Source organism: Rhinolophus sinicus, linkage group LG07 (assembly GCF_036562045.2).
Source record: "Rhinolophus sinicus isolate RSC01 linkage group LG07, ASM3656204v1, whole genome shotgun sequence".
Classification (NCBI taxonomy): domain Eukaryota; kingdom Metazoa; phylum Chordata; class Mammalia; order Chiroptera; family Rhinolophidae; genus Rhinolophus; species Rhinolophus sinicus.
Window position 1 is genome coordinate 75,491,482 of NC_133757.1, and position 26,789 is coordinate 75,518,270.

At 33.0% G+C, this 26,789-nt stretch overlaps 1 protein-coding gene across 5 annotated transcripts in view; it reads right to left on the minus strand.

Moving 5' to 3' along the window:
- The window catches only part of FSTL5 (follistatin like 5), a 631,388-nt gene that overhangs the window by 124,251 nt on the left and 480,348 nt on the right, over nt 1–26,789 (minus strand). For all 5 annotated transcript variants that reach the window (XM_074337776.1, XM_074337777.1, XM_074337780.1 and 2 more), the window contains 2 exons: nt 8,593–8,754; nt 4,146–4,280 (listed from right to left, as the gene is read on the minus strand). In XM_074337776.1, the coding sequence (XP_074193877.1) occupies nt 4,146–4,280; nt 8,593–8,754 (297 nt within the window). The remainder of the gene's footprint in view (nt 1–4,145; nt 4,281–8,592; nt 8,755–26,789) is intronic.

Genomic DNA, 26,789 nt, shown 5'->3' on the forward strand with positions numbered 1-26,789 from the left:
ACATCTTCTTTATCCAATCATCTATAGGTCATCATTGACGGGTTTGTGACTGTCTCTTTTAGCTTTTCTGAAAATATCTGTCCAAATACAAATGTGCCTTGTATAATTAATACTGGTATTTGTCCATGGAGTTACTAGAAGAGAATCCAGAGCAGTCCTTAAGATGTGGATTATAAAAGGCTGTAGTTTTCCCTAATGTAGTCTCCACCTGATTTTGATCTTGTTTTTCTTATATGGGACTCTGACAGTTTATTGAGTTCTAGGAAACATCCCAAGGGAAACTGTCTTTTACCATATAGACATCCTTACATTTTTAGTTTATTCTCTTCTGTATCTATTAATATTCTACTCAGTTGGTTTACTAATTTAGTATTATCCTGATTTTAATTATGTGCATAAATTTCCAAAAATGAGCACTTTCACATCAATGACCATATATAGGCTATGTTCTTAATAACCATTATAGCAAATCTGGGGGGGGGGCTTAACAATTAAAGGTATTTATTTAAATAAGAGATAAATTTGTTATTTGAAAGACACTGTATTTGAATACCTATAAAAAGGTAGACTATAAATATAAATCTGCAATGCTTGAGACTTCTGGGTTAAAACTAAAATCTGTTAGTTTCATTGTCAAGACCAAAGTCATGAAGCTTTTCCCTTATGTTTCCTTATAGGAGTTTTATAGTTCTGGTCTTATGCTTAGGGGTTTAATCAATTTTGAGTTGATTTTTGTGTATGATGTAAAACAATGGTTCAATTTCATGTTTTAACATGTGGAAATTCAGTTTCCTAGCATCATTTCTTAAAAAGATTTTCTTTTCTCCAATGTATATTTTGGCATCATTGTCATAGATAAGTTGCTTGTATATTTATGGATTTATTTCTGGGTTTTCTATTCTGTTCTATTGGTCCATATATTGGCCTTTATGTCAGTACCATACTGTTTTAACTGTTATAGCTCTGCAATGTATTTTGAAATTAGGAAGTTTGTTTTTCTTTCTCAAGATCACTTTGAGTCTTTTGTTGTTCCATGAAGTTTAGGATAATTTTTTCTATTTACGTAGAAAAATGCCTTTGGGATTTTGATGGGCACAGCATTGAACCATAAATCACTTTGGGTACTGTGGGCATTTTAACAATATAAGTCTTCAAAGGAAACAATAAACCAAGTGAAATAGCAACCTACATAACGGCAGAAAATATTATTAATCTATATATCTGTGAAGCATTTAATTTCCAAAACATACAAGGAACTCCTCTAACTCAGTAGAATTTAAATGAAATAACCTAACTTTAAAAAATGGGCAAAATTTGAACAGACATGTCTCCAAAGAAGACATACAAATGGCCAGCAGATACATAAAAATGTGTTCTGCATCACTAATCATCAGTGATGACAATCAAAACCACAATGAGATACCATATCATATCTGTTAGGATGGTTATTATTAAAATAACAAAAGATAAAAGCCTTGATGAGGATGTAGAGAAGTTGGAAGCTTTGCACACTATTGATGGGAATAGAAAATGGTACAGCCACTATGAAAAATATGATGGAAGTTCCTCAAAAAAACTAAAATAGAACTAGCATACGTTCCAGAAATTCCTTTGTATTTATCCAAGGAAAATAAATCAGGATCAAAGAGATATCTGCTCGCACTCACACGTTCATTACACTATCATTCACAATAGTGAATGTATGGAAACAAAACCAATTATCTATCAACAAATGAATGGATAAAGAGAATGCCATGTATACATACAACGGAATATTATTCAGCCTTAAAAAAAAGGAAATCCTATAATTTGTGACAACATGAATGGACCTGGCAGATTTCATGCTAATTGAAACAGGCCAGTCACAGAAGGAAAAATACTCCATAACTGCACTTATATCAGGTATCTAAAAGAGCAAAATCATAGAACTAGAAAATAGAATTGTGGTTGTCAGAGATGGGGAGGAGGGAGAAATAGAGAGTTTTTCAATGGGTATAAAGTTACAGTTATACGAATTGAACAGATTCTGGAGAAACGACCTAGTGCCTATAATTAACAATATGGTTTTGTGCACTTAAAATTTATTAAGAAGGCAGAACTAACTCGTATGTTATTAATTTAATTAATAATTAAATTCCATTAGCCATCACTCTTTATTCTTGAAACTGTCATGTAACTTCAATACATAAGTAGCATCTAAAAACATTGTATGTCCAGACTTAGGAAAAAAGCTCTCTAAATCTTTCACTTGTATTTTTTCTTATAAGATGACTTTGAAAGTTCTATATAGATGTGGCACGGTGTGCAGTGCTATTTCTTATAAAAATTTTACTTGTTTTCACAGCATGCTACTAACATAATCTCAAAAACTTATTTAAAATGTGTTATTTTACATCTAGGAATTTGAAGTAAAAGTAAAATAAAATGAAAACATGATTTCATATAGTTAAACATTCATATGACTAAATTTATGAATAAAATTATATTAAATCTTCCTTTAAAATTGTCTTCAAATGTACAACTGATAGTGATTTATGGATCAAAGGAAATATGGCTAGGTGTTTTAATTTTGTAAACAGAAAAATATATTGAAAATAATGACTGACATTAACTGAAAATAAGAATAGAGCATTGAAGTGAAAATGTCTCACAAACATCATCATGAAAGAGAAAAAAACTAGTCTTCCGTTACTTATTAAAATTAATTTTTAATAGGAAGTGAATTGCAAACTGGTATTTAGAAGAAATACTTAAGAGTGAAGAAATTATTTTGCAACTTATCCAAGTCATTAAATCCAGCTTTCTTTACTCTTTTCTCATCTTAAGAATTTTCTTTTTTTAAGTATTTGCTTGTAATGATGGGTGTCCTAGCCAGAACAAATATAAAAAATGATAAACTAATAGTCAGGATCTGGATAAGATTCTCTTTCTTCATTGGATCTTCTCATATCTACATGCACTCATTGATTTAAATAAGAAGATTCCTGGGACAATGCCTTACCCTTCCTAAAAAAAATAAATAAATAAATAAATGGGTATAACAAATTAGACGGAGGAGCAAGGAGTACAGCTGATCCTTGAACAACACTAATTTGAACTGTACAGGTCCACTTATATATGGACTTTTTTTCAATGAATAGTATAGTGTTGTTTCAATGAATATTTCAATGAATATTATAGTGTTGTTACTAAAAATTCACAAGTAAAGGTATTGTCTCTTCCTTTTGATTTTATTAGTAATATTTCATTTTCTGTAGGTTATTTTATTGAAAGAATATAGTATATAATGCATATCACATATAAAATATGTGTCCATTGATTGCTATCAGTAAAGCTTCTGGTCAACAGTAGGCTATTAGTAGTTAACTTTGGGGGGAGTCAAAAGTTATACGTGATTATCAAATGGGTGGCACCCCTAACTGCCATGTTGTTCAAGGGTCAGCTAAACCCAATTCCAAAACAAGCAATTCAACTATAACCAAAAATCCATCGTTAGTATCCCCACCCCATCCATATTCCTTTCACCAAGTAATTATTTTAAATGAACGACAGTTTATTTTTCTTATTACTTCATAATCCAACCAGAAGACATGTACAGTGATGACAAAGGACTTCTAGCTTTAAACAAAGAACTGTGCATGGAATGGTGTTGGTGGCAGGGCAGTGAGTGTCTCATGCTGGCAGTAACCACAGTTACTGCTGCAGAGAAGTGATGTTCTACAGCTATCGTGCCACCAACTGCAATACAACTAACAGAAAAAGGAAGACATCCAATTATTAAACCTATAGGATGTCCTTTGGTTATATTTTGACACTAAATTTCCAAGTCATTTGGGAGAGAGATTTCGAAATGGACTTAAATTCTTGTATGAGCAACTGAAACATTTTATGTACACTTGCAAAATAAACAAAATCATTATAGTGTTGTTACTAAAAAATTCACAAGTTTGCTTTTTAATCCTTAAATCTACTTTTGATAGTTCAAGATTCCTATCTTTCCTATGTCTGAAACATTATTTAATGCATTTTTCATCTCAGAGTTTTCTGGTGCTTTTGGTTTTTGAAAAAGGCTTAACTGTACGAAGTTGTGTGTGTGTGAGAGCGCGTGTGGTCTTTGTCTGTGCGTGTTTGTGTTCAATACATACGGGTCTTTCTAGCAGAGTCTTCCACAAAAAGAGAAGAGATGTCTTCATCCACTCCTGCTTCATTCTTTGCGATACAAGTGTACGCTCCTGTATCTTCATAGCGCACATTGCTTATATGAACCTCACTGCCATTTGCTGAAAACAGAAGGCAAATGCAACTTGTAAACTACAATTTCAGTTTTGGTACAGTGCTTTCCGATTACACAATCAAACAGTTCTCTTAGCTTGTCCTAATTAAACTATTTTCCTTCTTACTTCCATGCTTTGGAGGCATGCCAAATTGTTCCAAAAACATTTAAGTGTTTCATAAACTACACCATCATTCTATTACAGACAGCCCTATACTCTATATATCAAATGCACACATTTTGTATTTTATATCAATTTCCTATTTCCTACATTGCATACGAAGTATTTCATAATAACTATAATTTCATTTATATATTTATTTTTAATATTCAGAATCCCCTTTGTCCTAAGCTTTCACCAAAGTCTTAACTAATTAATATTGTTAACTTACAGAATACATATAAAAAGACATTTTCATAAAGAAATTGAGTGAGCTACATCATGCAAGTATAATACAATTGGGTAAGGGGAAAAGAAATATAATAACATGTAATTTCTTTGCAAGATTTTCACTCTGGTGCCATAACTAGACCTCAAGTCAAGGGTATTATAATGTGGAAAGTGATATAGTCAATGTGTAGCCAAAGGGTTAAGGAAATGATTATAATCCAACTTCTAAATTTTGGTAAAGTAATATTTTAAACTAATCCCTGAATAATGAATTGTATTTCTCAATGTGGAAACCAGAATATAATTATTTACTATATATTAGCAATGTATGACGTGTTTTCACATATATTATTCCTTAATTATCCGAAATGATATTTAATTTTTAGATGACAAATCTGAGGCCCTCCCCCCTCCCTTCTCTTCCCCTCTCTTTCCTTTCCTGTTTTATCCCTCCCGTCCCCTTTCCTCTTCTGTCTTTCTGTATGTGTCACAAAAACACCATGTACCATGTACAGTAGAAAGGAACATAAGTATTTGTGACAGAGGACAAAATAATAGTGTGGCTGTTTGGAGAAAGAAGGTAGAAACTACTGGGACAAGCTCTTGAATGCCAACCCTAGGAGCCAGTGGCTCTCAAGGGATGTGAATGGGGTATGGAGAGGCATTGAGTGTTTGGGGTGAGACAATCGTTCGAATCACTGGACCTCTTTCTCAATTTATAAACACTGCTGTGCACCTCTATTCCCCCCATTCTTTGTTGATAATCAATACTCCAAAACAGAGGTTGGCAATGTTTTGGTTTTGCTTTTGTTTTTGTTTCTCCTGTGAAAGGCCAGATAGTAAATATTCTAGGCTTTGTGGTCATAAGGTCTCTCTGCTTGCTGCTCACCTCTGCTACAGCATCACAGCCATAGACAATATTTTTCAAAATAAGTGTAGCCGTGTTCTAAAATCAAGTAAAACTATGCTTTATTTAAAAAACAGCCAGCTTTCCAAATTTAGCCTGTGAGCCTTCATTTGCAGCTTCCTGCTCTAAAACATAGGGAGTGAACCATGTATTTAAGCCTGCATCAGCTTCTTGTTTTAGGTGAAATATGGACCTCTCCAAAGAACATGCTGTTCTTTCAAACCCCACACAGTTCACCTAGATTCCCGAGATTTTTATTGAAACATCAAGTCAATTTATTCCTTCTTAAATTCTGTTTTCTCAATATTCTTGCATGTTCTTCTAACCTACATGTCCCACTGTCTTTCCCCCCTTCCCTACATAATCTAGCATTTCCAGATGTTTTCTACTCTGTTGCCAGAACTACTAATTCCTTCACCCATTTATCATCCCGACCCATGTGATTTATTAACCTCCCAAACCAGAACAAGCTGACATATCTCTGCAACTTGTATCCCTGCACGTATTTTTTGGAGTAAATCATGAGACTATATCGTAACAAATTTACAAATGTTGATAGTCATAGTTTGCGATTTGTGTGATATTCAATGCTACTTGATATTCATTTCACTTGACCGTTACAGCTAGATGCCTTTCATATCCTACTCTACTTTTATTTCAAATCTTTACTCTTTTTTGATGTTTCCCATTATAAAACTGACTTTAAATTATGAGATACCTAGAAGTGATTAGAAAGTAAACCCAAATAATTTCACGATATATTCATGTATCAAATCATCATGTTATATACTTTAAACTTATGCAATTGTTATGTCAATAAAAGCTGGGGGGAAAAATAGTATGTTAACTCCCAAATTCCTGTTTCCATATACATCTTCAATTTTATGTACTTATCAACCAAAATTGCCTCTGTTTCTTTCCAAGGCAAGTCCTCCTTCTTTTCTTATTTATTTCTCTAACTTTTTGCTCATCTTGCTCCTTCTCCATTATCTACACATCTTTCTTGTTACTGATATTCCTTCAAACTGATCAATTGTCCAAGAAAGAAATATCTTCATTAGTCCTAACCCTTTACAACAGCATATACTTTCTACATTTCAAAATCTGGAAAGACATTTTTATATCTCTTATCTCCTTTTCATTTCTAAATCCACTGAAGACTGATTGCTACTGTTTTCTCAATGTCACAAAGACAAGCTAATCACTTAACCCACGAGCACATTTGAATGACCTTCTTTGACCTTTCTGCATCTGACATTATTGAATGTTTTGCCATCTTTAGCGTTATCTTTTCTTATGTAGTATCACTTTGTTCTCCTGACTCTTTGCTAACTTTTATTCTCTTTGTAGATTTTATCTTGATTTGCCTGCTGATAAAGTATTTCTGCTTTTCCAGGATTTTACTTTCTCTCATTAACATTATTATCCCATCCATTGCTGTAGTTATTTAGTTAGTGCCTAGACTTGGACCTCACAAAGAAAGACCAAATAAGCATCTGATGAATAATTGGATAATTATATAACTATAGTATTTGCTAATATGTGATTGTATATGAAGACACATGGGATGTCATACTCCTATGCACCCAGATTTATCTCTTTGGTTGTGCTCTCTACTCACCTTTTATTGTTTATCATATTCTCTCAAAACTTTACCTATTTTTCTCTTGTTTTTCAAATGATATTAGCTATTTTACAAGGGTCCCCACTCTTTCAATATTGAGTCTGGAGTATAATCACCTCCCTAAATTTGCTTCCTACATGTAACTGGAAGCAATATATGTTCATATAATATGGTTTACTGCTATTAAATGAATAAGAAATTACAAAATCAGAAGCCAATTAGATCTCTCTTCACTTTACTTTCTGTTAATAAAATCAAGCCTCTTCTGAGATTGTAGATAGTAAGATGAAATTAGTAGACGTAAACATGTAAATTTGTTGGGCCTACTTATATCAATATAGAGATTTCTTGGATTCAGGTTTTAAAGGTCAAAAATAATTTAACACATCATTTTTGACTTGTAAAAGTGAATAAGTACATGCTCCAAAAAGATTTATTTAAAAATGTAAACTGATGAAAACATTCATCGTTAAAGTAGAATAATGAGAAGTCTTTGCTTACAGAAATGATTTAAATACAAAAATATATTCATTTTTAAAAGTATGGATTGAAGGAATTTAAAGGCATAGAAAAAGGAATAAAACGCCATGCAAAAGATACTCTAGTAATATGACTTTCATGTGCTACTCTTGACAATGGAAATAAGATTTGTACATTTCTTTACTTCCTAGTATAATAAATATATAAGCTTCCTAGTATAATAAATATATGGCGTTATTTAGATTATTTGATATTACACAGGTTGTCTGTTTTTGTTTTTCACTTACCATGTATTTGTATTTATTATAATCTATAATAATTGATCAATCATATATATATATATATATATATACATTAGAATAATACAACATATCGAATATTTTATACATTAGAATGCAATAATTTCATAACTTTAAAACAATGTAAATGTGAAACATTTGGTAACATTTTGAGTTTTCCTCTTTTTATATGCCAAGTATGTGGCAAAATATTCACTAAAGAATTTCTATATTATTGACACCCTCTATAACATATTTTATTGTATGATTTAAACCTTTAAATAGTTACTTCAGAAATGTATTATATGAAGAGATCCAATTATTTTGTTCAGCATATCTGTGATAATTCAATGGACAAGTATTTAAAAGATAGATAATTTACTATTTTACTTATCACCAAAATAATGATATAATGAATCATCATGACAAGACTGTTATTTAAACCATAAAAATATTAAAGGACTCTATTTCAAGTATAATGTCTTAGGTACGATCACATTTTTTTTTTTCATACTCATGACATTCTGTTGCCACCAGTCTCATTTTCTCTTTTTTTCCAAGTGATATAAAATGTGACATAAATTTTAGTATCAATTTTCTATATGATCATTTCAGGAAAAAAATGCAAGTATAAATCACCTTGAAGTGTGAGTTGTTTGGACAGCTTTGGTGTAATATCAATTCCATTCTTCAGCCAGCCCAGCTGAGGGTTTGGTATGCCCTCTGCATGGCACCTCAGACTTGCAGTTACCCCAGGTTCTCTAGCCTGACTTTCTGGATACACCCGGATAACTGGAGGAACTAAAAGAAGAAGTGGAAAAGAAAGTGAATTAGTAAATCCGTATTCACCATTTAATTTTCTAAAACAAACAAAAACTGCAATATAAGAAAAATACAAATGATGTATTTTAATGACATTGCATATTTCTACAGATCTTAGTTTCCAAATGTCATTATCTACTAAAAGACAATGAGTTCTTTGGATAAAGACTATTCTGGGACTGTGTTAGGGAAAAATACAAGCTGACCCTGGGACACTTTGCTTCAGTCACTAAAAAATGTTGTCAAAGAATAATAATAATAAAAAAAAACATTTAAAAAGACATCACATGTTCATAAATTGAAATAATTAATTGGTACATTAGTAAGAACTGGTAAGGATCATTATTGGTAAAGTGAAAATACTCCAAAATTAATCTGCAGATACAATGTAATCCCTATCAAATATCCAACTGCAATTTGTAGAACTGGCAGAGCTAATCCTCAGATTCAAATGGAGTTGCAACGGCCCTCAAAAAGGCAAAACAGTGTTGAAAAATGAGAACAAAACTAAAAGTCTCATACTTCTCAACTTTCACTGTACAAAGCTACAGTAATCAAAACAATGTGGTAGTGGCAAGGATAAAAACATAAATCTATGGAATAAGTCGGGAAGGCAGAAATAAACCTACACATATATGGTCAATTGATTTTAAGGAAGGATGCCAAGAAATAGTCATTTCAAGAATTAATGCTGGAACAATTGGATATCTGCCTGCAAAACAATTAACCTGGACCCTTCCCTCACATCATATGTAAAAATTAACTCAAAATGAACCAAAGACCTCAATGTAGAAACTAAAACAATAAAATTCAGGAGGAAACATAGGGGTAAATCTTAACCTTGTATTTGACCATGGTTTCTTAGCTATGACCCTAAAGTGTAAGCAACAAAAAAAAAAAATAGATAAATTGGACTTCATCAAAATTAAAATATTTGATGCATCAAAGAACACTTCTGAGAAGGTATAAACACAAGTGACATAGTGGGAACAACTGTAAATTATATCTGCTAAGAGACTATATAATAAACTGTTACAGCTCAGCAACTATAAGGCAAAGTCCAGCAAAGGAAAGCATCAAAATAGAAAGGCCACCAGAGAATAGGAGAAAATATTGATAAACAACGTATTCGATAAAAAGTTAATATCTAAGATATAGAAGGAATTCATACAACTTAATAGAAAAAAATAACCCAATAGAAAAATGGGCAAGGGACCTAAATAGACATTTTTTGAAGAAAACATACAATGTCCAACAGGTGCATGACAAGGTGTTCAACATCACCCTGATCATCAGGGAAATGCAAATCAAAACCACAAAGAGCTATCACTTCACATCTGTCAGGTTGTCTGTTATCAAAAAGACAACAGATAAATTCCAGCAAGGGTGTTAGTGGGAATATGATCTGGTACAGCTTCTATGGAAAACAGTATGCAAGTTCCTCAAGAAATTAAAAATAGAACTAATACAAATTGCTCCTGAACTTTAGCCTCAATATTCTCTTCAGTAAAAATGAGGTTTGATTTATGTCTACTTTTACTCTGTGATATGTGTCAATCATTCTGATGGTAGGAAATAATACCATCAGCAGCAGTACTTGAAAAGTGAAAATGATAATATATTCATAGACACCTTAGAATGTTTATGCTGAAGCCTTCAGTCATGTTGATTTAAAGACGAGTCACAAAAAGGTATAATGCTTCCCCATGTCACAGCTTTTTAGAGTTCAGAGTTGAGACTAAAATCCGCGAGTCTCTGACTCCTCGGCCAGTGCTCTTTATACTTCATGCAGCCCCTAATCAACCTGGCTGACCTTTGTCTCTATTGGCCACTGAATTTAGATAATAGGAAAGAAAATCTGATGTGTATTAAAAGCAAGTATGTTCCAAATTTGACTGGTTAGGACTTCCTACAGTAACAACAAAAACAAACAAACAAACAAAAATAGAATTACCTTATGATCCTGTAATCCCATTCTGTGTTATACATCCAAAGGGAACAAAATCATTGTCTCAAAAAAATATCTATACTCCCATGTTCATAACAGCATTATTCATAATAGCCAATGTATGGAAACAACCTAAGTGTCTATCAATGAATGAATGAATAAATAAATAAAAATGTGGCATATATACATGATGGAATATTATTCAGCCTTAAAAAAGAAAGAAATCCTGTCATTTTCAACAACATGGATGAAACAGAGGATATTATGCTAGGTTAAATAAGCCAGACAGAGGGAAAAATAAAATATAAAATGGTCAAAGGGTACAAACTATCAGGTATAAGATGGATAAGATCTGAGGATATAATTTATAGCATAGTGACTATAGTTGATAACACTGTATTGTATAATTGAAATTTGCTAAGAAAATAGAACTTAAATATTCACACAAACACACATACACACACACACACACACACACACACAAAGGTTAAAAAACACAGAAGAATGAAAGTCAGACTGATAGCTAAATTTGTATATTTGTATATATAAATAATATATAAATAAAACTCTCATATGCTTTTCATTTAGTACATTGGTATCAAGTGATTGAAAAATCTCGCTTAACTCACATAGAATTGAAGGATAAGTGATTGGCATAACAACTATTTAACCTCAATGATAAGCTACACATTTAAAAGTAGGTTATTTTTCCCAGGATACATATTATGAAATATAAATGAGGACTGATGGCAGCCGGAATTAAAAAGTCAATAATCCTCCAGAGAACATTTCTAGCCATTGTTATAGTAGTTTTTAGTTAGGAAGTACACTCTATGAACTTGTCTTTCCTTTCTATTGGCAGTGCATGAAAAGAGAAACTGACGAAGAACACCAAAGAGTTTAGAATCCAATTCATGTGTAGTATCATGAAAACCTTTAAATAAGGCTCCTGATATTTTAAGCAAAAGATGATATTCAAAAATAAGTGTCTATATACTCTGAAAATTTCCTAGTGATATTCAATGTCACTAACTCAGGAAGCAGTTTAAACTGGTTGGCTTTATGTGGTATAATATTACCAAATAAGGTCAAATATTAATATCAAATAATGTAATATTATATATATATATATATACATATATATATATATATATATATATATATATACACACACACATATATATACACAAACATTTAAATAGTTGAGATTACATATTATTTTATTTTATTCTGCAAAATATGACCAAGGTAGTTTCTGTCACTTAAAATGGAAGAAATACAAGAAGATATAAACATATAAATTTTATTCATGAACAAAATTTAAGCAAAGTATAAAATATGATTTGTTCATTTGAGTTTTCAGAGAACAATTTATAAATATTTATTGAGCAACTTCTGAGTGTAGCACATTGTGACTTTCTCTCTTCATTTCTCATATGTTCTCTTTTATATATTAACCTGTTGTTTGAGTACTGAGTTCAGGTTTTGAAATTAACCAAATGGAACACTGGAAAAAAATTCATTCTTGGCTTAAATTGTTTTACCTGGTACTGATAATAAAAGAAAGGTCCCATAGAAGTATATACTGGGATTTGACTACTTAGAATTGAATATAAATTCTGAATTAGGCTTTTAGCAGTAATATGTGAGGTATATTTGAGATCCTTGAAAAATTCTATTTTAAAATGTAAAGGTCAAATAAATTATCAGTGCACTTATAATATTTTGGGGAAGTATTAGTAATTCATCGCAAATAGATGAAACTTCTCAAGGAAGCTAAAATACTTTTTTCTATCATGTAGTTAAAATAAACAATATCACTACGTGAGTAAATTTAACTAATATAATAATTTTGTATTTCATTTATCTAACAGTTCTTAGAGCATAAAGTGTAAATAATTGGAAACTGTATGTGGAGGATGAATTGCTCTCAGGATATATACATAAGGCTAATACTTTTTAAGTAGTTATAGAAATTAGATATGGAAATGGGGTTCTGATACTAAAAATATTAAATGCAGAAATAAAAAAGAGTAGATAAGCTACAGATAAAGTGTTATTAGTATAATTATATTTTCTTAGGTGTTTCTTTCTGGAAACTTTGGATTTTATATGAAATCAGTTGTAAATATTTAACAGTTAAAAATCATGAAGTATTTAATAATAATAATAATAATAATAATAATAGATACATATAAAACCAGGTGAAGGCTGATGGATATATTTCTCAAAGGCCCATAATAATTCCATTTTATTAGAATATATCATTGCTTTTCTCAATATTTAGAAGAATCTGATAGAATTATTTTAATCTAATAATCCTCCTCATGGAATATTAGAAAGGATTTAATGGAAAAAATAGATCTCTATAATACTGAGCCCTGCTTTTTTATTTTCATCTTTCCACTTTCATTCTGTAGTCTTTCTTGAGAAGTTTCTGCACTATTGCCAGAAAGTATGGACACAGTATAATCTGTGTAGAAGCCTGATTTTAGAGTCAAGAGGCAGAGATCATTGACCCAATACATTGACTTCATTCTAACTGAAAACAAAAATAAGTTTAAGGGGAATCTTCAGGTCACAGGTATGTAAACAAGTAAACATGGGTATTTTTCTTTTTTTCTTTTTCTTGACGCCATTATCTTGTATTCTTTTGAAGGCTTCTATCACTGCTGTTCCACAAATTATTCACACAGCTGCAACTGTGAGAAAAGACTCTATGAAAGCTTGAGGGTAAGAATATAAATGTGTCTGAAGTAGTGCTGACTCACAGTGGCATCTGGATTGTTCTGTTTGTATTATGACTCCCTTCGTCATTAAAGCAGCTTTCCTATGAAAAATTACGGACTGGGTTTAATAAATATTTTAAATGCTACTGAGCTTGTCCAATGCCTTTTGTCTCTGACATTATTAAAGCCATCAATTTCTCTCTAACTTTGTCCCAAAGCAGTCTTTTTTATATTCATGACTTTCACGCGGCCTCTTGTCAATATTACAAAACTCTCTGATCACATTATTACAGCCTTCATAAAAGTGCAGAGGATGCAACAAATGTTGGAGGCAAAATATAAATTAACAGCAACATCCTTATGGTCATAAAATTTTGTGATTTTTTTCTTTTTGTTTTAGTTCTTCCTATTTATCTCATGGTATTGTGAAAAAAACCCACAACTTTTTAAGTTCTTTGGAAAGGGGCAGCAGTTCATACTAATTAACTAATATCTACTCCACAGATCCTTAAATTTAGTGGATCTTTTAATACACAATTTTGAAGTCTCAAAAACCATTATTTTCAGAAATACTCTCTGAAACACAACAGAAGATATAACAAAAACATTCATGGTGATAACACTAGTATGGTTATGATATGCATGGAAAATTATCCCACGAAACGATCTTTGGCTTTATTAGCCCTGAAGTAAATGCAAATTGATATGATAGTAAGCTATCTCTACACGTCTATTAGAATGGATAAAATAAAAATAGTGATGATGCCAATTGTTGGCAAGGATGAAAAGAAATTGAATCACTCATACATTGCTAGTGATAATATATAATGGAACAGGGACTGTGTCAGTTAAAAGAAAAACAAACAACTAAACATGCAACTATAATACAAATCAGCAATTAAACTCCAAGTATTTATTCCAGAGACATACAAATTTAAGTTCACATCAAAACCTCTACATGAATATTTTTTTGCAGCTTTATTTGTAATTGACAAAAACTGGAATCATCCCAGATATCCTTCAACAGGTAAATGGTTAAACAAACCCTGGGATATCTATATCATGAAATACTATTCAGCAATAAAAGGGCACACATTACACACAACATAGATGAATCTCCAGGTAATTGTGCTGAGTGAAAAAAAAAAAAAAAAGCCAACCCCAAGAGGATATATACTGTATTATTACATCTGTGTAACATTCTTGAAATAAATTATAGAAAGGAAGAACATAATAGCAGTTGCCAGGGGTTAATGAGGGGGTGAGGACAGGAGAGAAGTGAGTGTGGCTATAAAAGCACAATGTTAGGGATCCTTGTGGTGATGGAACTGTTCTGTATCTTGGCTGTGTCAATTGCAGCATCTTGGTTCTTAAGTTGTACTATAGTTTTGCAAGATGTTACTTATGAGAGAAAATGGGTAGAAAGTTCCAAGGGTATTTTTGTACCATTTCTTAAAACTGCATAAGAATCTATGGTTATCTCAAAAAGTTTAATGAAAGTATCATCGATCCATCTTCACTAAAACAGGATCTGTTTCAGTAGTGGAGAGAAGTCCATCCTGAGAAGCTCAGAGGAAATGAGTCATCTAGCGGAATCAATCCAAATGCCATGCTGATGTTCTCAGACAATCCTTTGTTCCTGGTCCCTCCACACTCTCTTCATTCTCACAGTTCTGGTTTCCCAGGACTTCTCTTCACATATCTCACTGCTAATGTGTGCCCTGACTAAGCAGGACTGTTTGTTTTATCATACTCCTAGTGGTTGTTGCTGACACCCACAACCAGTGTAGGTTATCTCTCAAGGGAATGCCATATTCTACTCAAAAATGGTATGCTTCCTATAAGTTTATTTGCAAATAAGGTCACCACCAACATTAATCAGAATATCTAGCCAAATTAGAAAACTGAGTCATCGGTCCCTCTAATTCATTAGCAACCCTTCCAATCAATCCAAAATAAAATTATTTACTGCAACCTATTTATTCTTAATTTTCCTTCAAATGCATCCTTTTTTTTTCTACCTTAAGTTTAGGGTCTTACTAAAGTTAGAAAGTTCACAATTTGTAGTCTTTAATAATACAAAATCTCTTAACTGATCTTTCTCCCACAGCCCTGCAGAAATCTATTATCCATATAACTGCAAAAATTTTTAAATTCAAAGTAAGATGTTACCTCTAATCTACTGAATGTCCTTTATTACATCACTCCTTTTTGTTTTTTTTGGAATAATATTTAAACTACTTCACATAAAATACCGTGTTTTTTTGTTGTTGCATTTTTTTTTTAAATCTGGTCTTCACTTGCCACTCAGAATTTGGAATCTTACCAATACTTTCTTAAACACCTGTATGAAGGTTTCCACATTATCATGTGCTCCTTTCTTTCTCCTCCTACTTTGACTCCTCCGTCCCCTATTTTATTGCTTTTCCTCCTCTTCCTCTTCTTCCCTCCCTTCTCCTTTTTCCTTCACTGACAACTTTTGTCCCTCCTTCTTTTTCTCTTCTTTTTCATGTTCCTCCTTTTTTTCTTATTATCTTTTTTGTCTTTCTTCATTCTCCTCCCAGTTTTCCTGTTCATGTTATAGTTGAACATTTTTCATCCAACATCACTATTCACATATAGCTACCTAGACATAGGTATAGTTATAATTATATACATTATATGTAGATTCTATCTATCTTTCATCCATCTATGCATCTGTCTGTCTACCCATTTATTTATCTATGTATTTATGTATCTACCTACCTACCTACCTACCTATCTGGATTTGTTATAGGAATTTGACCTTACACAATTGTATTGTATGATCTGAATAAACAGCCTCAGGGAGGCTATTTTCTTCTTGTTTGATTCTGGAAAGCTTGAAGTCCACAGGGCCGACAGTCAAAAAGGAAAGATTGATGTAAAGTGTGAAAATAGGCAAATCCATAGAAACAGACAGTAGGTTAGTGGTTGCCAGGAGCTGGAGGGTTGGGGGTAAATGACAAGTGACTGCTAATTGGTACAGTGTTACTTTTTGAGGTAGAGAAAACATTGTGGAATTAGTGGGGAAGGTTGTACAATTCTGGGAATACATCAAAACAACACTGAACTGTATACCTTAAAAGGGTGATTTTTATGATGAGAATTATATATCATGCTATAAGATATGAGATGATTTATGGTGTGTGAATTATATCATATCATGAGATAAGATATACGATATGATTTATGGTATGAGAATTATAACATATCATAGCTCAAAAAAAAACAAAGCCAAAAAAATAAGGGGGGGAATGGAGAACAGTGAGTACAGTATGTTACCATCTATGTGAGAAAAAAGTAAAAACAAAATAATAATGAGTGGCTCTGTAATTCAATTTGGCTGAATTACATTTCCAAGAATTCCCTCTCTTGTATGTTTTCAGTTAAGATAGGTCATAAGAGTTACTTTAATTTTGTCTAAGGTTTGATGGGCACAAGTGAACCCATTTTTAAATATTGGGGTAGGGTCCCTGTGTGATTTTGTAGCTCACATATACAGTTGCTTATTTGGGGCTCATGTGGTTGGTTGATGTGGAGCAGCAGCTAAGCTTGCAACTGCTCCAATTCCCTTTTGGCTTTGTCAATCCCTCGGCATGACATGCAGTTAGTTCTTACAGAAGAGAGCCAGAATCTTGGGACACTAACCTCATCAAGTTTGGAGGCAGTGAGAATTGATATGGGTACCAGACAAACCTCGTGGGTTACAGCTCATGCTCACAGGTGTGTGCTTCCCTTGCTCTTTCCCACTTAACATTCTTTCCCCTTTCTCCAATTCTCTCAATTCTGTCCCACTGATGTACATGCTTATGCTAGGTCAGTACCTATCACACCATCTTGATTATTGTATCTTCATAGTCCTATTATAGTTTTCTCATCATAAATTTCTTTATTTATTATATGATCAGACCAATGGCAGAAAAATTTTTTTGTTTTTGTTTGTTTGTTTGTTTTGTTTGTTATTGTTTTTGAGAAATAGGCAGTTTGTACTCAATATACGGGAGGTTGAACTAGCATCAAGAACGACAATAAGCTTTTCAAATAATATAACTATGGTATTATTTGTTCACTACTGGATTCTCAATATATAATAAAAACCTACAGTTATAAAATAGGTAAACTACATATGTGTGAGTAAATGAATGAATGAGTTAATTTAATATCAGTTTCATGTCCTAACAGTCACCATCATAATATGCCAAAGTTGGCTCTGATTTCCCCCCAGCCTCCACTTTAGTTCCTCCTTAACAAAGCTGTGCTTGTTTTTACAGTTTGCTGCTCTTGTCTGTCACATCATTTCAAACCCTCTGCTGCACCTGTTAATGCTGTAGAATGTGTCACCTGCAACATGTAATCTGATCAGACCTTAGAGATCAATTGATATCACTACTGCTTTCTGCTCCTTTCTTCTCGTAGTTTGGTTCTTAATTAGTGTATACCTTTAAAGATCTGCAGTCTTGTCCCTTCATTATATATCTTTACAAATCTAAATCTTCTAGACCAGGGGTGTCCAAACTTTTTTCAACGGTTTTCACCAAGGGCTAAGTGCGGTAAAATACACAAACAGCCGGGCCACTCACTCCAGGTGAAGTACATATTGCCTCACCTGGTTTATTTAAGTAAACTAAATCTATTTTTGGAATTTGCTGCAGGCCAATAAAAAATGGATCGCGGGCTTTAGTTGGCCCACGGGCCGCAGTTTGGACACCCCTGGTCTAAACTATCCAGTATCACCCTGACAATTTGACCAGACAGCACATAGATTGTTCTAGCCATGTATACTGTAGCAAATTTGGAAAAATTAAAGGTATAATTTAAAACTATTGAAAATCTAAGCTAAGAGTTTTACAAGTAGTAGTCTGTGATTATGTATAATCGAACAAAAATTTAAAAGAAAATAAAAATAATAAAATAGTTATAATAGAGTACTAAAAGGTAAGTAGGCACAATTTTACTTATTAAACTGTTTTTGCATATTAAAATAGAATGAATAAAAATGGGACATGATTCATCTTCTACCATATAAGTATTTATTGCTTAATTTTTTAGCAGAAAATAAGTACTTAATGTCAAACTTAATGTTCTTTGGTGATTAAACTTATTAGTATTCAAGTGAATTACAGTCAGCCTAACTAAACTTAAACTAATAATCAACATTTATTATAAGTATCACATTATTAATCATATATACATACACACATACATATACACATGTGTACATATACACCCACATATTATTTTTAACCCTGTTCTAGTATTTAATATGATACAATAATAATTTACAATAATCACAAAATAAAGAATCATCAATTTTGTACTCATAGTCCAATAAATGTGAATCTTAGTTTTCCTTAAGAAACTGTAGTTTTCAATTTTATCAATAGATGGCACTACGATTTACCATATAGTTTTGTTACACTATAACTTAAAATATTTGTTAAAAATATCAGTTAATTAAATAATATATTTTTCTTCCTTCTAAAAAATTTCCCATAAATAATTATTTCCTTGAAATAGTTATATTACTTTAAAAAATTCACTTTCAAAAGTGATACTAACAATTGTAATATATAATAATCACTATGTTATCAATAGTAATTAACAGTTACATTGTTATAATTCACAAAACTCCCAGATATTTTCTAAGGAATCTCTTTTGTTATCATTTTTTAAGACATTCTGACAGAGTAGATTCTATGGGGAAGATGACGGTTTAGTTGTGGGGATGTTACTGTCATTGGGTGTTTTGCTTGCATGTTATTTGTTTTTATTTTAAAATAATCAGTGGTCTTAAATCAAAAAGTGAGTTGGAGGAAACTCCAAATTTAATACCATAAATTATCTATTAACAGTGATAGAGCACTACCGATAGTCACAAATGATGTATTTTCTATTGTTACTCCCTTATGAAACATATGAGAGACAAAATTATCTATATTTTGTCAAAAGCATACCCCTAAGTTACTAGAGATTCTGGCATATAGCAAACCTCGTACTCCCCTGTGGCTAAATTTATTTAAACTAATTTGTATTAGCCAGAAATGTGGAGCCAGAAGCCAAGAACTTCTCAGGCCACTTTATTAACAATAAAATAATCAGAGCTTTCCAATCTGTACTGATTTTCCATTTTTATTTGGTATATCTTGTCTCTCATCATCATCATCAGAATCATCATATGCATCATAATTAGCAATAATGATAACATCTTATAATATTTGATCAATATGGGGCATTTACTGGCATTAAACTTTTGAAGTATGCTTGCCTAATAATCTAAACTATATTAAAACTCCTTTGTACTTAACATATTCCCAATAAATATATTGAAATAAATCAATATGTAGGTTTTATAGGGAAAAAAATGCTTATTTGCCTGACCTCATCTTTCTCCCTAATGCTCATCTATAGTCATTTATCTACATGAATGGCAATCCTGCTATTAAGAGAAAATTTAAGCAAGCCAAGGATGTCTTCTTGACCCATTTTGAAACAGTTTTCCTTTTGCACTTTACACACACCTCTTTGGATTTATCTGACACCTCAAATTTCAAAAAGACTCTATGGGTCAGAACTATGTCCTTGTTTACGCCACCAGAATGTTTTATTAGTGACGTAATCTGCTGTGAGATTAATCCAAGCACTGATTTCATCACTGTGGGGGTAGTATATCTTGAGACATAAATATTCTACGTAGATACATTTAGAGTAACCAACTTTCACCAGTCCACCTACCATTTAGGTAGTTGATTATTTACTTTATTATGTTAAAAAAAAGTTTCCTGTTCAATAAACAAAATAGATTAAAAAAGATCTGTTTACTATTTCCTATTTGTAAGTCTACAGAGAAAGCAAAGAATTTAGGAAATATGACCCGTGTTCTTTGGATATCTAATTGCAAAAAAATTACAAGGAAAGTGGTTTGAAAATTTAATTACTTCTAATGAAAAAAAATCTAGTAATGTAGTATGTCTGAGGGAGAAGAGATTACTATGAGCTTCAGCATTCATTGATACCTTCATGTAAAACATGGAATATGAATTGAGCCTTAGAAAATGGATCTGACTTACATAGACCAGAGACAATGAGAGACCCACCCATGCCAGTAATCCTGTCTTGATGACTTTAAGAATTAATGTGCTACAAGAGTAAACTGCATTGAAAAAGAAATAAGGAATGAGTAATAAAAACATGTAAATGAATGATAATACTCATAAGCATAAGAAAAGCATAAAATGGTATTAATTTGGAGAACTCATAAAAACCTAAATACAGAATGTGAAAATACAATTTTATATTTTCCCAGGGCTCCAGAAAACAGTATACTATTGACTAAATTAGTGCTACAAATGATGTTCTATTTCATTATTAAATTAATTGAAATGTTCTTTCCCTTTAGTCAACTTTAAAAATGACACAGTTGTCAAAGAATGAAACCAAATTTACTGATATACTGTATGGTACAATAAAGTGTACTAAATGATATAAAAATTAGTTAATGAGTCCAGTCATAACTGGTCATAAATGCTTGAATTATATTAAGCTATTGTTTTTCAATTTTAAAATGTTTTATTCTTTTGAAATAAACTATAATTTAAGCAGAATATGGAAGAAATAATCATAAATAATACACATAAAATGAAAAATTCAAGAAAACTCCATCATGAGCAACAGTAAAACAACACAGGGAAAGAGATAAGGCAAATTCATGAACTTAAATGAAGTAAAATTTATTTTTAGAACATAAGGATTAACAAGTACACATGCAAATTGCAAAAAGTGCTTAAAATCCAATTAAGCTATCTTGAGAGTGCCCTCGTGCTAAATCTTTAAGATCAAATAAGCCTCATTATCACATTAACCTTCTTTCGACTCTCTTGTTATACAAGTGTCATTACATTAATTAGCCATTATACTGTTCTTTAAGTGCTGACCACCTCACGAGTGTTTCGTAACATTATCCAGTACTTGTATACACAGAAGTAATCCATGAAATATCACTGGTGTTGACCTATGTAAACTAGCCCAGTAAACCATGTTATATTAATTGAAATATGAGTATGGACATAATCAGATCATGATTTTATGAAGGACAATAATTTTATTTTATAATTATATATATTTTTATAATTATAAAATAATTTTATAATTATTTTTAAGAAAACACGATTCAGTACATTCACTTACCCATAAAAGTATGTAAGTATATTTATTTAAACCAAAAAATAATTCTGGCTGAATGAGTCAATCATAGGTCAATAAGGAAGAGTGGTACCTGAGAATGCATCATCTACCTGAGAGATTTGCTCCTGTTAATGAAAGACTCCACACACCATTTGATTCCTGTAGAGGAGTTTTTCTCTCCTCAGCTCTTACTAAGTCCTGAAGTGAGTAGAGGGATGGAGCATCTGTTTTGAGAAAGACTGAGCATATTTCGCTCCTCCCTTCTTACATGCTGGGTCTACCTGCAAAGAAGATGCATTCTTTTCAACTCTCTTGGAAAAATTAGTGGCATTGGCTCTGTTTCCAAGTACTGAGGTCCACAGCAATGTTTATGATTTGGGGGAAATTAAATTATGGCAGTTAAATAATTGCCTTATATTTCAACCATGTTCTCTAAGCAGCTTTTCTGTATTCAGATAATATTTTGTCTTTTATGTGACTCATTAGTGCATCTTTTCTCTCAATTAGTTCAAAAGACACGATCATAAGCGAATGGTGTTATTTACTAATCTGCTAAATGCCCAGTATCGGATGCTTTAGGAAACCATGCAAAATTCACAGGAAGTGTGATTGACACACTAATACTAGGAGGAATCACAACTTTTGCAGTGGTTCCAGTGGGTAAATGAGCCCTGATGGCATAATGCCTCGGAGCTGATTTTCTTTTTTTTTTTTAATAGGAAAGTTGGCTTCTATATGCTGCAGACTCAGCACAGGGCTTTAGACCTTAAGCTTTAATAGATATGGCCTAATTAGATTTGATCTCATGGAGTGACTTTTTTTTTTTCCCACAAGTGAATAGTTCTGTTTCTGCAGAGTTTTGTCTAACAAATACAGACCTTAGGAGACAGGTTACCCTGTGTATGAACTATCATAGTTCACCTTCAAATTATACAGGTACACTTTGGTATGGTAGTTCCATCAAGGCTAAAGCAGAGATAGGTCCTTTGTTAGGTATCGGTAAGTGGTTTTGCTATGTTTCTCTACCAGGTTTATGGTCAGCAATTTTGTGTGTGCTTTTTTTTTTCTTAATGCCTAGGCAGCTAATTTCCATTAATGGTACAAAGGACTAAGTATAGGTTATTAATTGAAGTATCAGCAGCAGCCCTAGGTAGACAGTACTGACTGACTACCCAAATTCCATTAACTACCGTTAGTTAAACAAAGAAGGGATCTCACAGAGCTAACTTGCTATAAAGACCAGCTTGTTCCAATGCTCTGGGGTACCAGCCCACTGTCACGTGGTAACAAGAACAGGTATTCCCCATTTTAAGAAAGTTCACATTACACCACTTTTCTTTTACTATACACGAACATCAGTACCTGTTTTTCGCTAACCAAAAGAAATCCTAAAGAAGATTTTCCCTTTTTATGAAAACAGGTGTAAAGCGAGAATGGCATTCAGTATTTGTGTTGCAGCGAGCTGTTAAAGAGTCAGTGGGAACCCAAAACAGCCAGAGTGGCCCCGCCAAGCCCCTTCCCTGGGCACTGTGGACACTGAACATCACCATCAAGCTGAGCCAGAGCTTTGAACTGTATCTCTGAGCATCTGTACTTTGTCGCCACTTATTGTGTGCATCCATTAGCAAGATCTGTTCTGAGGTAAATGCTTCTACATTTTAGAATGCTCTACTTTCAGACAGCCGGGTAAACCTGGACTCTGATTTCCTTATTTGTATAAACTCTGATTGTGGTTTAAGATTGCAAAGATGTACAGGATGTCTTCACCCAAGGAAAATCACATATTTTATTAATAAACAAATATGACCCAAAGAGGTCTGTTATTTTAGAGAAATCAGTCTCAAGGACTGGACGCAGAAAAACACTTAAAGCCTAAGACAGCAATTAAACTTTGATACCTCCACTGTCTCTAAGAATTAGGTTTGCTTAGGATGTTAAAGAGGAGCTAAAGCAGTTCAAAGACTATTCCTTAATTTTCCATCAGGATGCAAATAGTAGAAAATGAGAACAGCATAAAGGAAGAAAGACTGATGAAACTGGAAAAGTCAGACTTACTTAGGGGAATGTCTTAGAAGACAGAGCAACCAGATATGAAAAGGAAAATTAGATCTTGAAGTTCAATACACACACACACACACACACACACACACACACACACACCACACACCATGGAGAGGTGGCTCTTAACAAAGGTAGTAATACAAAATGAGAAAATGTTTTAGCTGTCTACTTAATAAAACCATAGACAGTCCCCAGCAATCTAACAGCAGAGGAGAGTAGAAAAAGCTCAGAGAGCAGACTAGAGTAATTCTTCAAAGGGATCCTAAAGCAGGAACTAATGAGAAATGTTTATTCATCTATTCATGTGCATTAATTTAGCAAATATATATTCAGTCACAGCTGTGCAAGGCATTGCTTAGGGCATCTAAAACAGAGGGAGAGAGGGACGGAAGGAGGGAGGAGGAGGAAGAAGGGGAGGGAGGGATGGAGGGAGGGGGAGAGAGAGAGAGAGAGAGAGAGAGAGAGAGAGAGAGAGAGAGAGAAGGGATCTTCTCTGGTGGGAGAGATTCAAAATAAACTACAAATAAACTACAAATGTATTAAATAAATAATTTACCTTTGTTAATTAAATCTAAGATGATATTATTTATATACCACTAACAAAGAAAAAGATCCACCTGTTTCATAGACACATTGCTTTTTATAACCATACATTGTAGAATGCATGCCTAGTTCAAAGATGTTAAAATATGAGGGGAACAAAAACAGTGCAAATAGTATATGCAACTTGATAGAAGGTAATAGTGCTATGGATAAAGTTGAGAGAGATGTCAAGTTGGAGAAGGTGGGGAATAGTTATAATTTTAAATTGTGTAGTCTAGATAGGCTTCATTGAGAAAGGGACATTTAACCCAAGAGTTGAGATAGGTTGAAACTGAGCCTTGTGGAAATCTGGAAAGTTTCTTCAGGCAGAGGGAATAACCAACACGAAACATTTAAGGGCATAAAAACGGTGAGCACTGGGTGCAGCTGGAGTAGAGTCTGCACCCTGGAAAGAGTAACAGGATAGGAAGCTACTGCAAAATCAGAATAGCTTTGGTTTTGAAGGACACTCAAGACTGGCTTTTAATCTGAGTGACATTGGGAGCCATACAGGATTTTAAGCAGAAGAGGGATGTGACCTGACCTCATAAATGTGAAGTTGGGCAAACACATAAGTAAGTAAATAAATAAATAAATAAATAAATAAATAAATAAATAAGTTAGGGATACAAAAAAAAATAAGAATACTATTTCATAGATCTCGATCAAGTGTTTATGCAAATTTTGGGGATAAAGTGTGTTAGAAAGACAGAAGAGCAGTATCAAATTCTCATGGCATCCCTGGATGTATTTCAAAGTGACAGTAATTACAGGTGGTCAAGGAGTTATCCACTGTACCACAGGTCACATGCCAGGAAATCTACAGAATTGAGATTCTGAGGGAAGTCACAGCCAGGATGAAACATACTAAAAGGATTCTAGGCAAGATAATGATGGATCATGTGTGGGCATAGGTTAGATATTGTTCTAATGGAAGAATAGCCCCTGGGTGGGATTACTCAAATCCACAAGGACAAGGTGGAACATATTTGTTTGAACTGTGAATATCTCTGACAGACTCAAATGTAATATTTTCAAATCTCTCACTATGACAGATCCCACAGGAGAATATAGAGAAATACATGGAAACAAAGAATGTTTGGGCCGGAAAGCAAAGAGAAATAAAAAAGAAGACACTTATTTCTAGCATACTTCCCTACCAAAAGAAACAGGAAGGAGTCCAAATCAAGAAGACGATAAAAATGGCTGAACCCCCCCCCCCCCGAAAGATATAATGGAAAGACTAAGAGAAATTGCATTGGAAGCAGGGGGAAATATAGGAGAAATAAATATAGCACACAATCGAGAAACATTCTAAACTGAAGAAATGATACATTGTGGAGCTCACAGTGAGGTTTTCATCTCTGCTGGGCTCCTGAAGGCATGCTCTACAGTAACATTAATCTCAGTTTGAGTTTTGGAATCAGCTAAAGTATACATGCCAGTGAAAACAATGGTGGTGAAATCCCTATGGACCTGGTTTCACAGATGCAAGCAATTCCGTAGTGGCATTGGGTCCAAAGTGCCTGCTCCCAAAGACAATGATTGTCTTCAAAGTTTTCTGAGAGAGATGACACTCTGCGTGGGTTGATCTTTCTCCTAGAAACCTTAGGAACACTGTGTTCTTGTGGGGAAGTCAGGTTAGATGTGTATTAAATGTCTGCCCTCCTCTTTCTGAGCCCAGAGTTAGCTTCCCTTTCTCAGACTCCCTTAGAGCAGAATGCACTGATTGTGAGTTCAGGTAAGTATGCAAAGGGTCATCTGCTACCAGGAGGCCTGTCCAATAAAATACACACAACCGATGCGTTGTTTCCTGTTACCTATTAAACATAGAGGATCCAGTGGAGGACGCCAAGTCCTTAGGGAAGTAATTCTAAAACTATATGTAGTGGGGGATGTTTTGTTTTTGTTTGTTTTTCCCTCCAATTTCTACAGTTACCAGAAAAGAAGATCATGTACATAGATGATGTAGCAATAAGAAATTACTAATAAAAATAAAATTTTTTCAAAGCTTACTCATAAATTCTATACTTTATCTCATGAATAGGTAACAAATAGCTCACAGAATGGCTCAAGGACAAAGAGCAGACCTGAATGTTACATTGTTAATTGGTGTTCATTATGCTAAAGAAAAATTCAGAAATTTGAAATTATATGAAAGAATGAGGGGGCTCAGAAAGGGTAAATGCAGAAGTCTTGGCAGTTAAAGAAAATATCCATGAGAGATATTTAACTACTAAAGCAAAAATAAAGCAATGTATGTGAGGTTTATAACATAGGTAGAAGTAAAATGTTTGCCAATATTATCACAAAAAATGGAAAGGGGAGAGATCAAAGTATGCTATTTTAAGGTACTCATTTTATATGTGAAGTTGTGAAGCATTTGAAGATACATGGTAATAAGTTAAAGTTGTGTGTTGTAAATATACCTTAGAGCTACATCTGAAAAAATAAAATAAAAAAGAAGTATAGCTAATAAGCCAATAATAGAG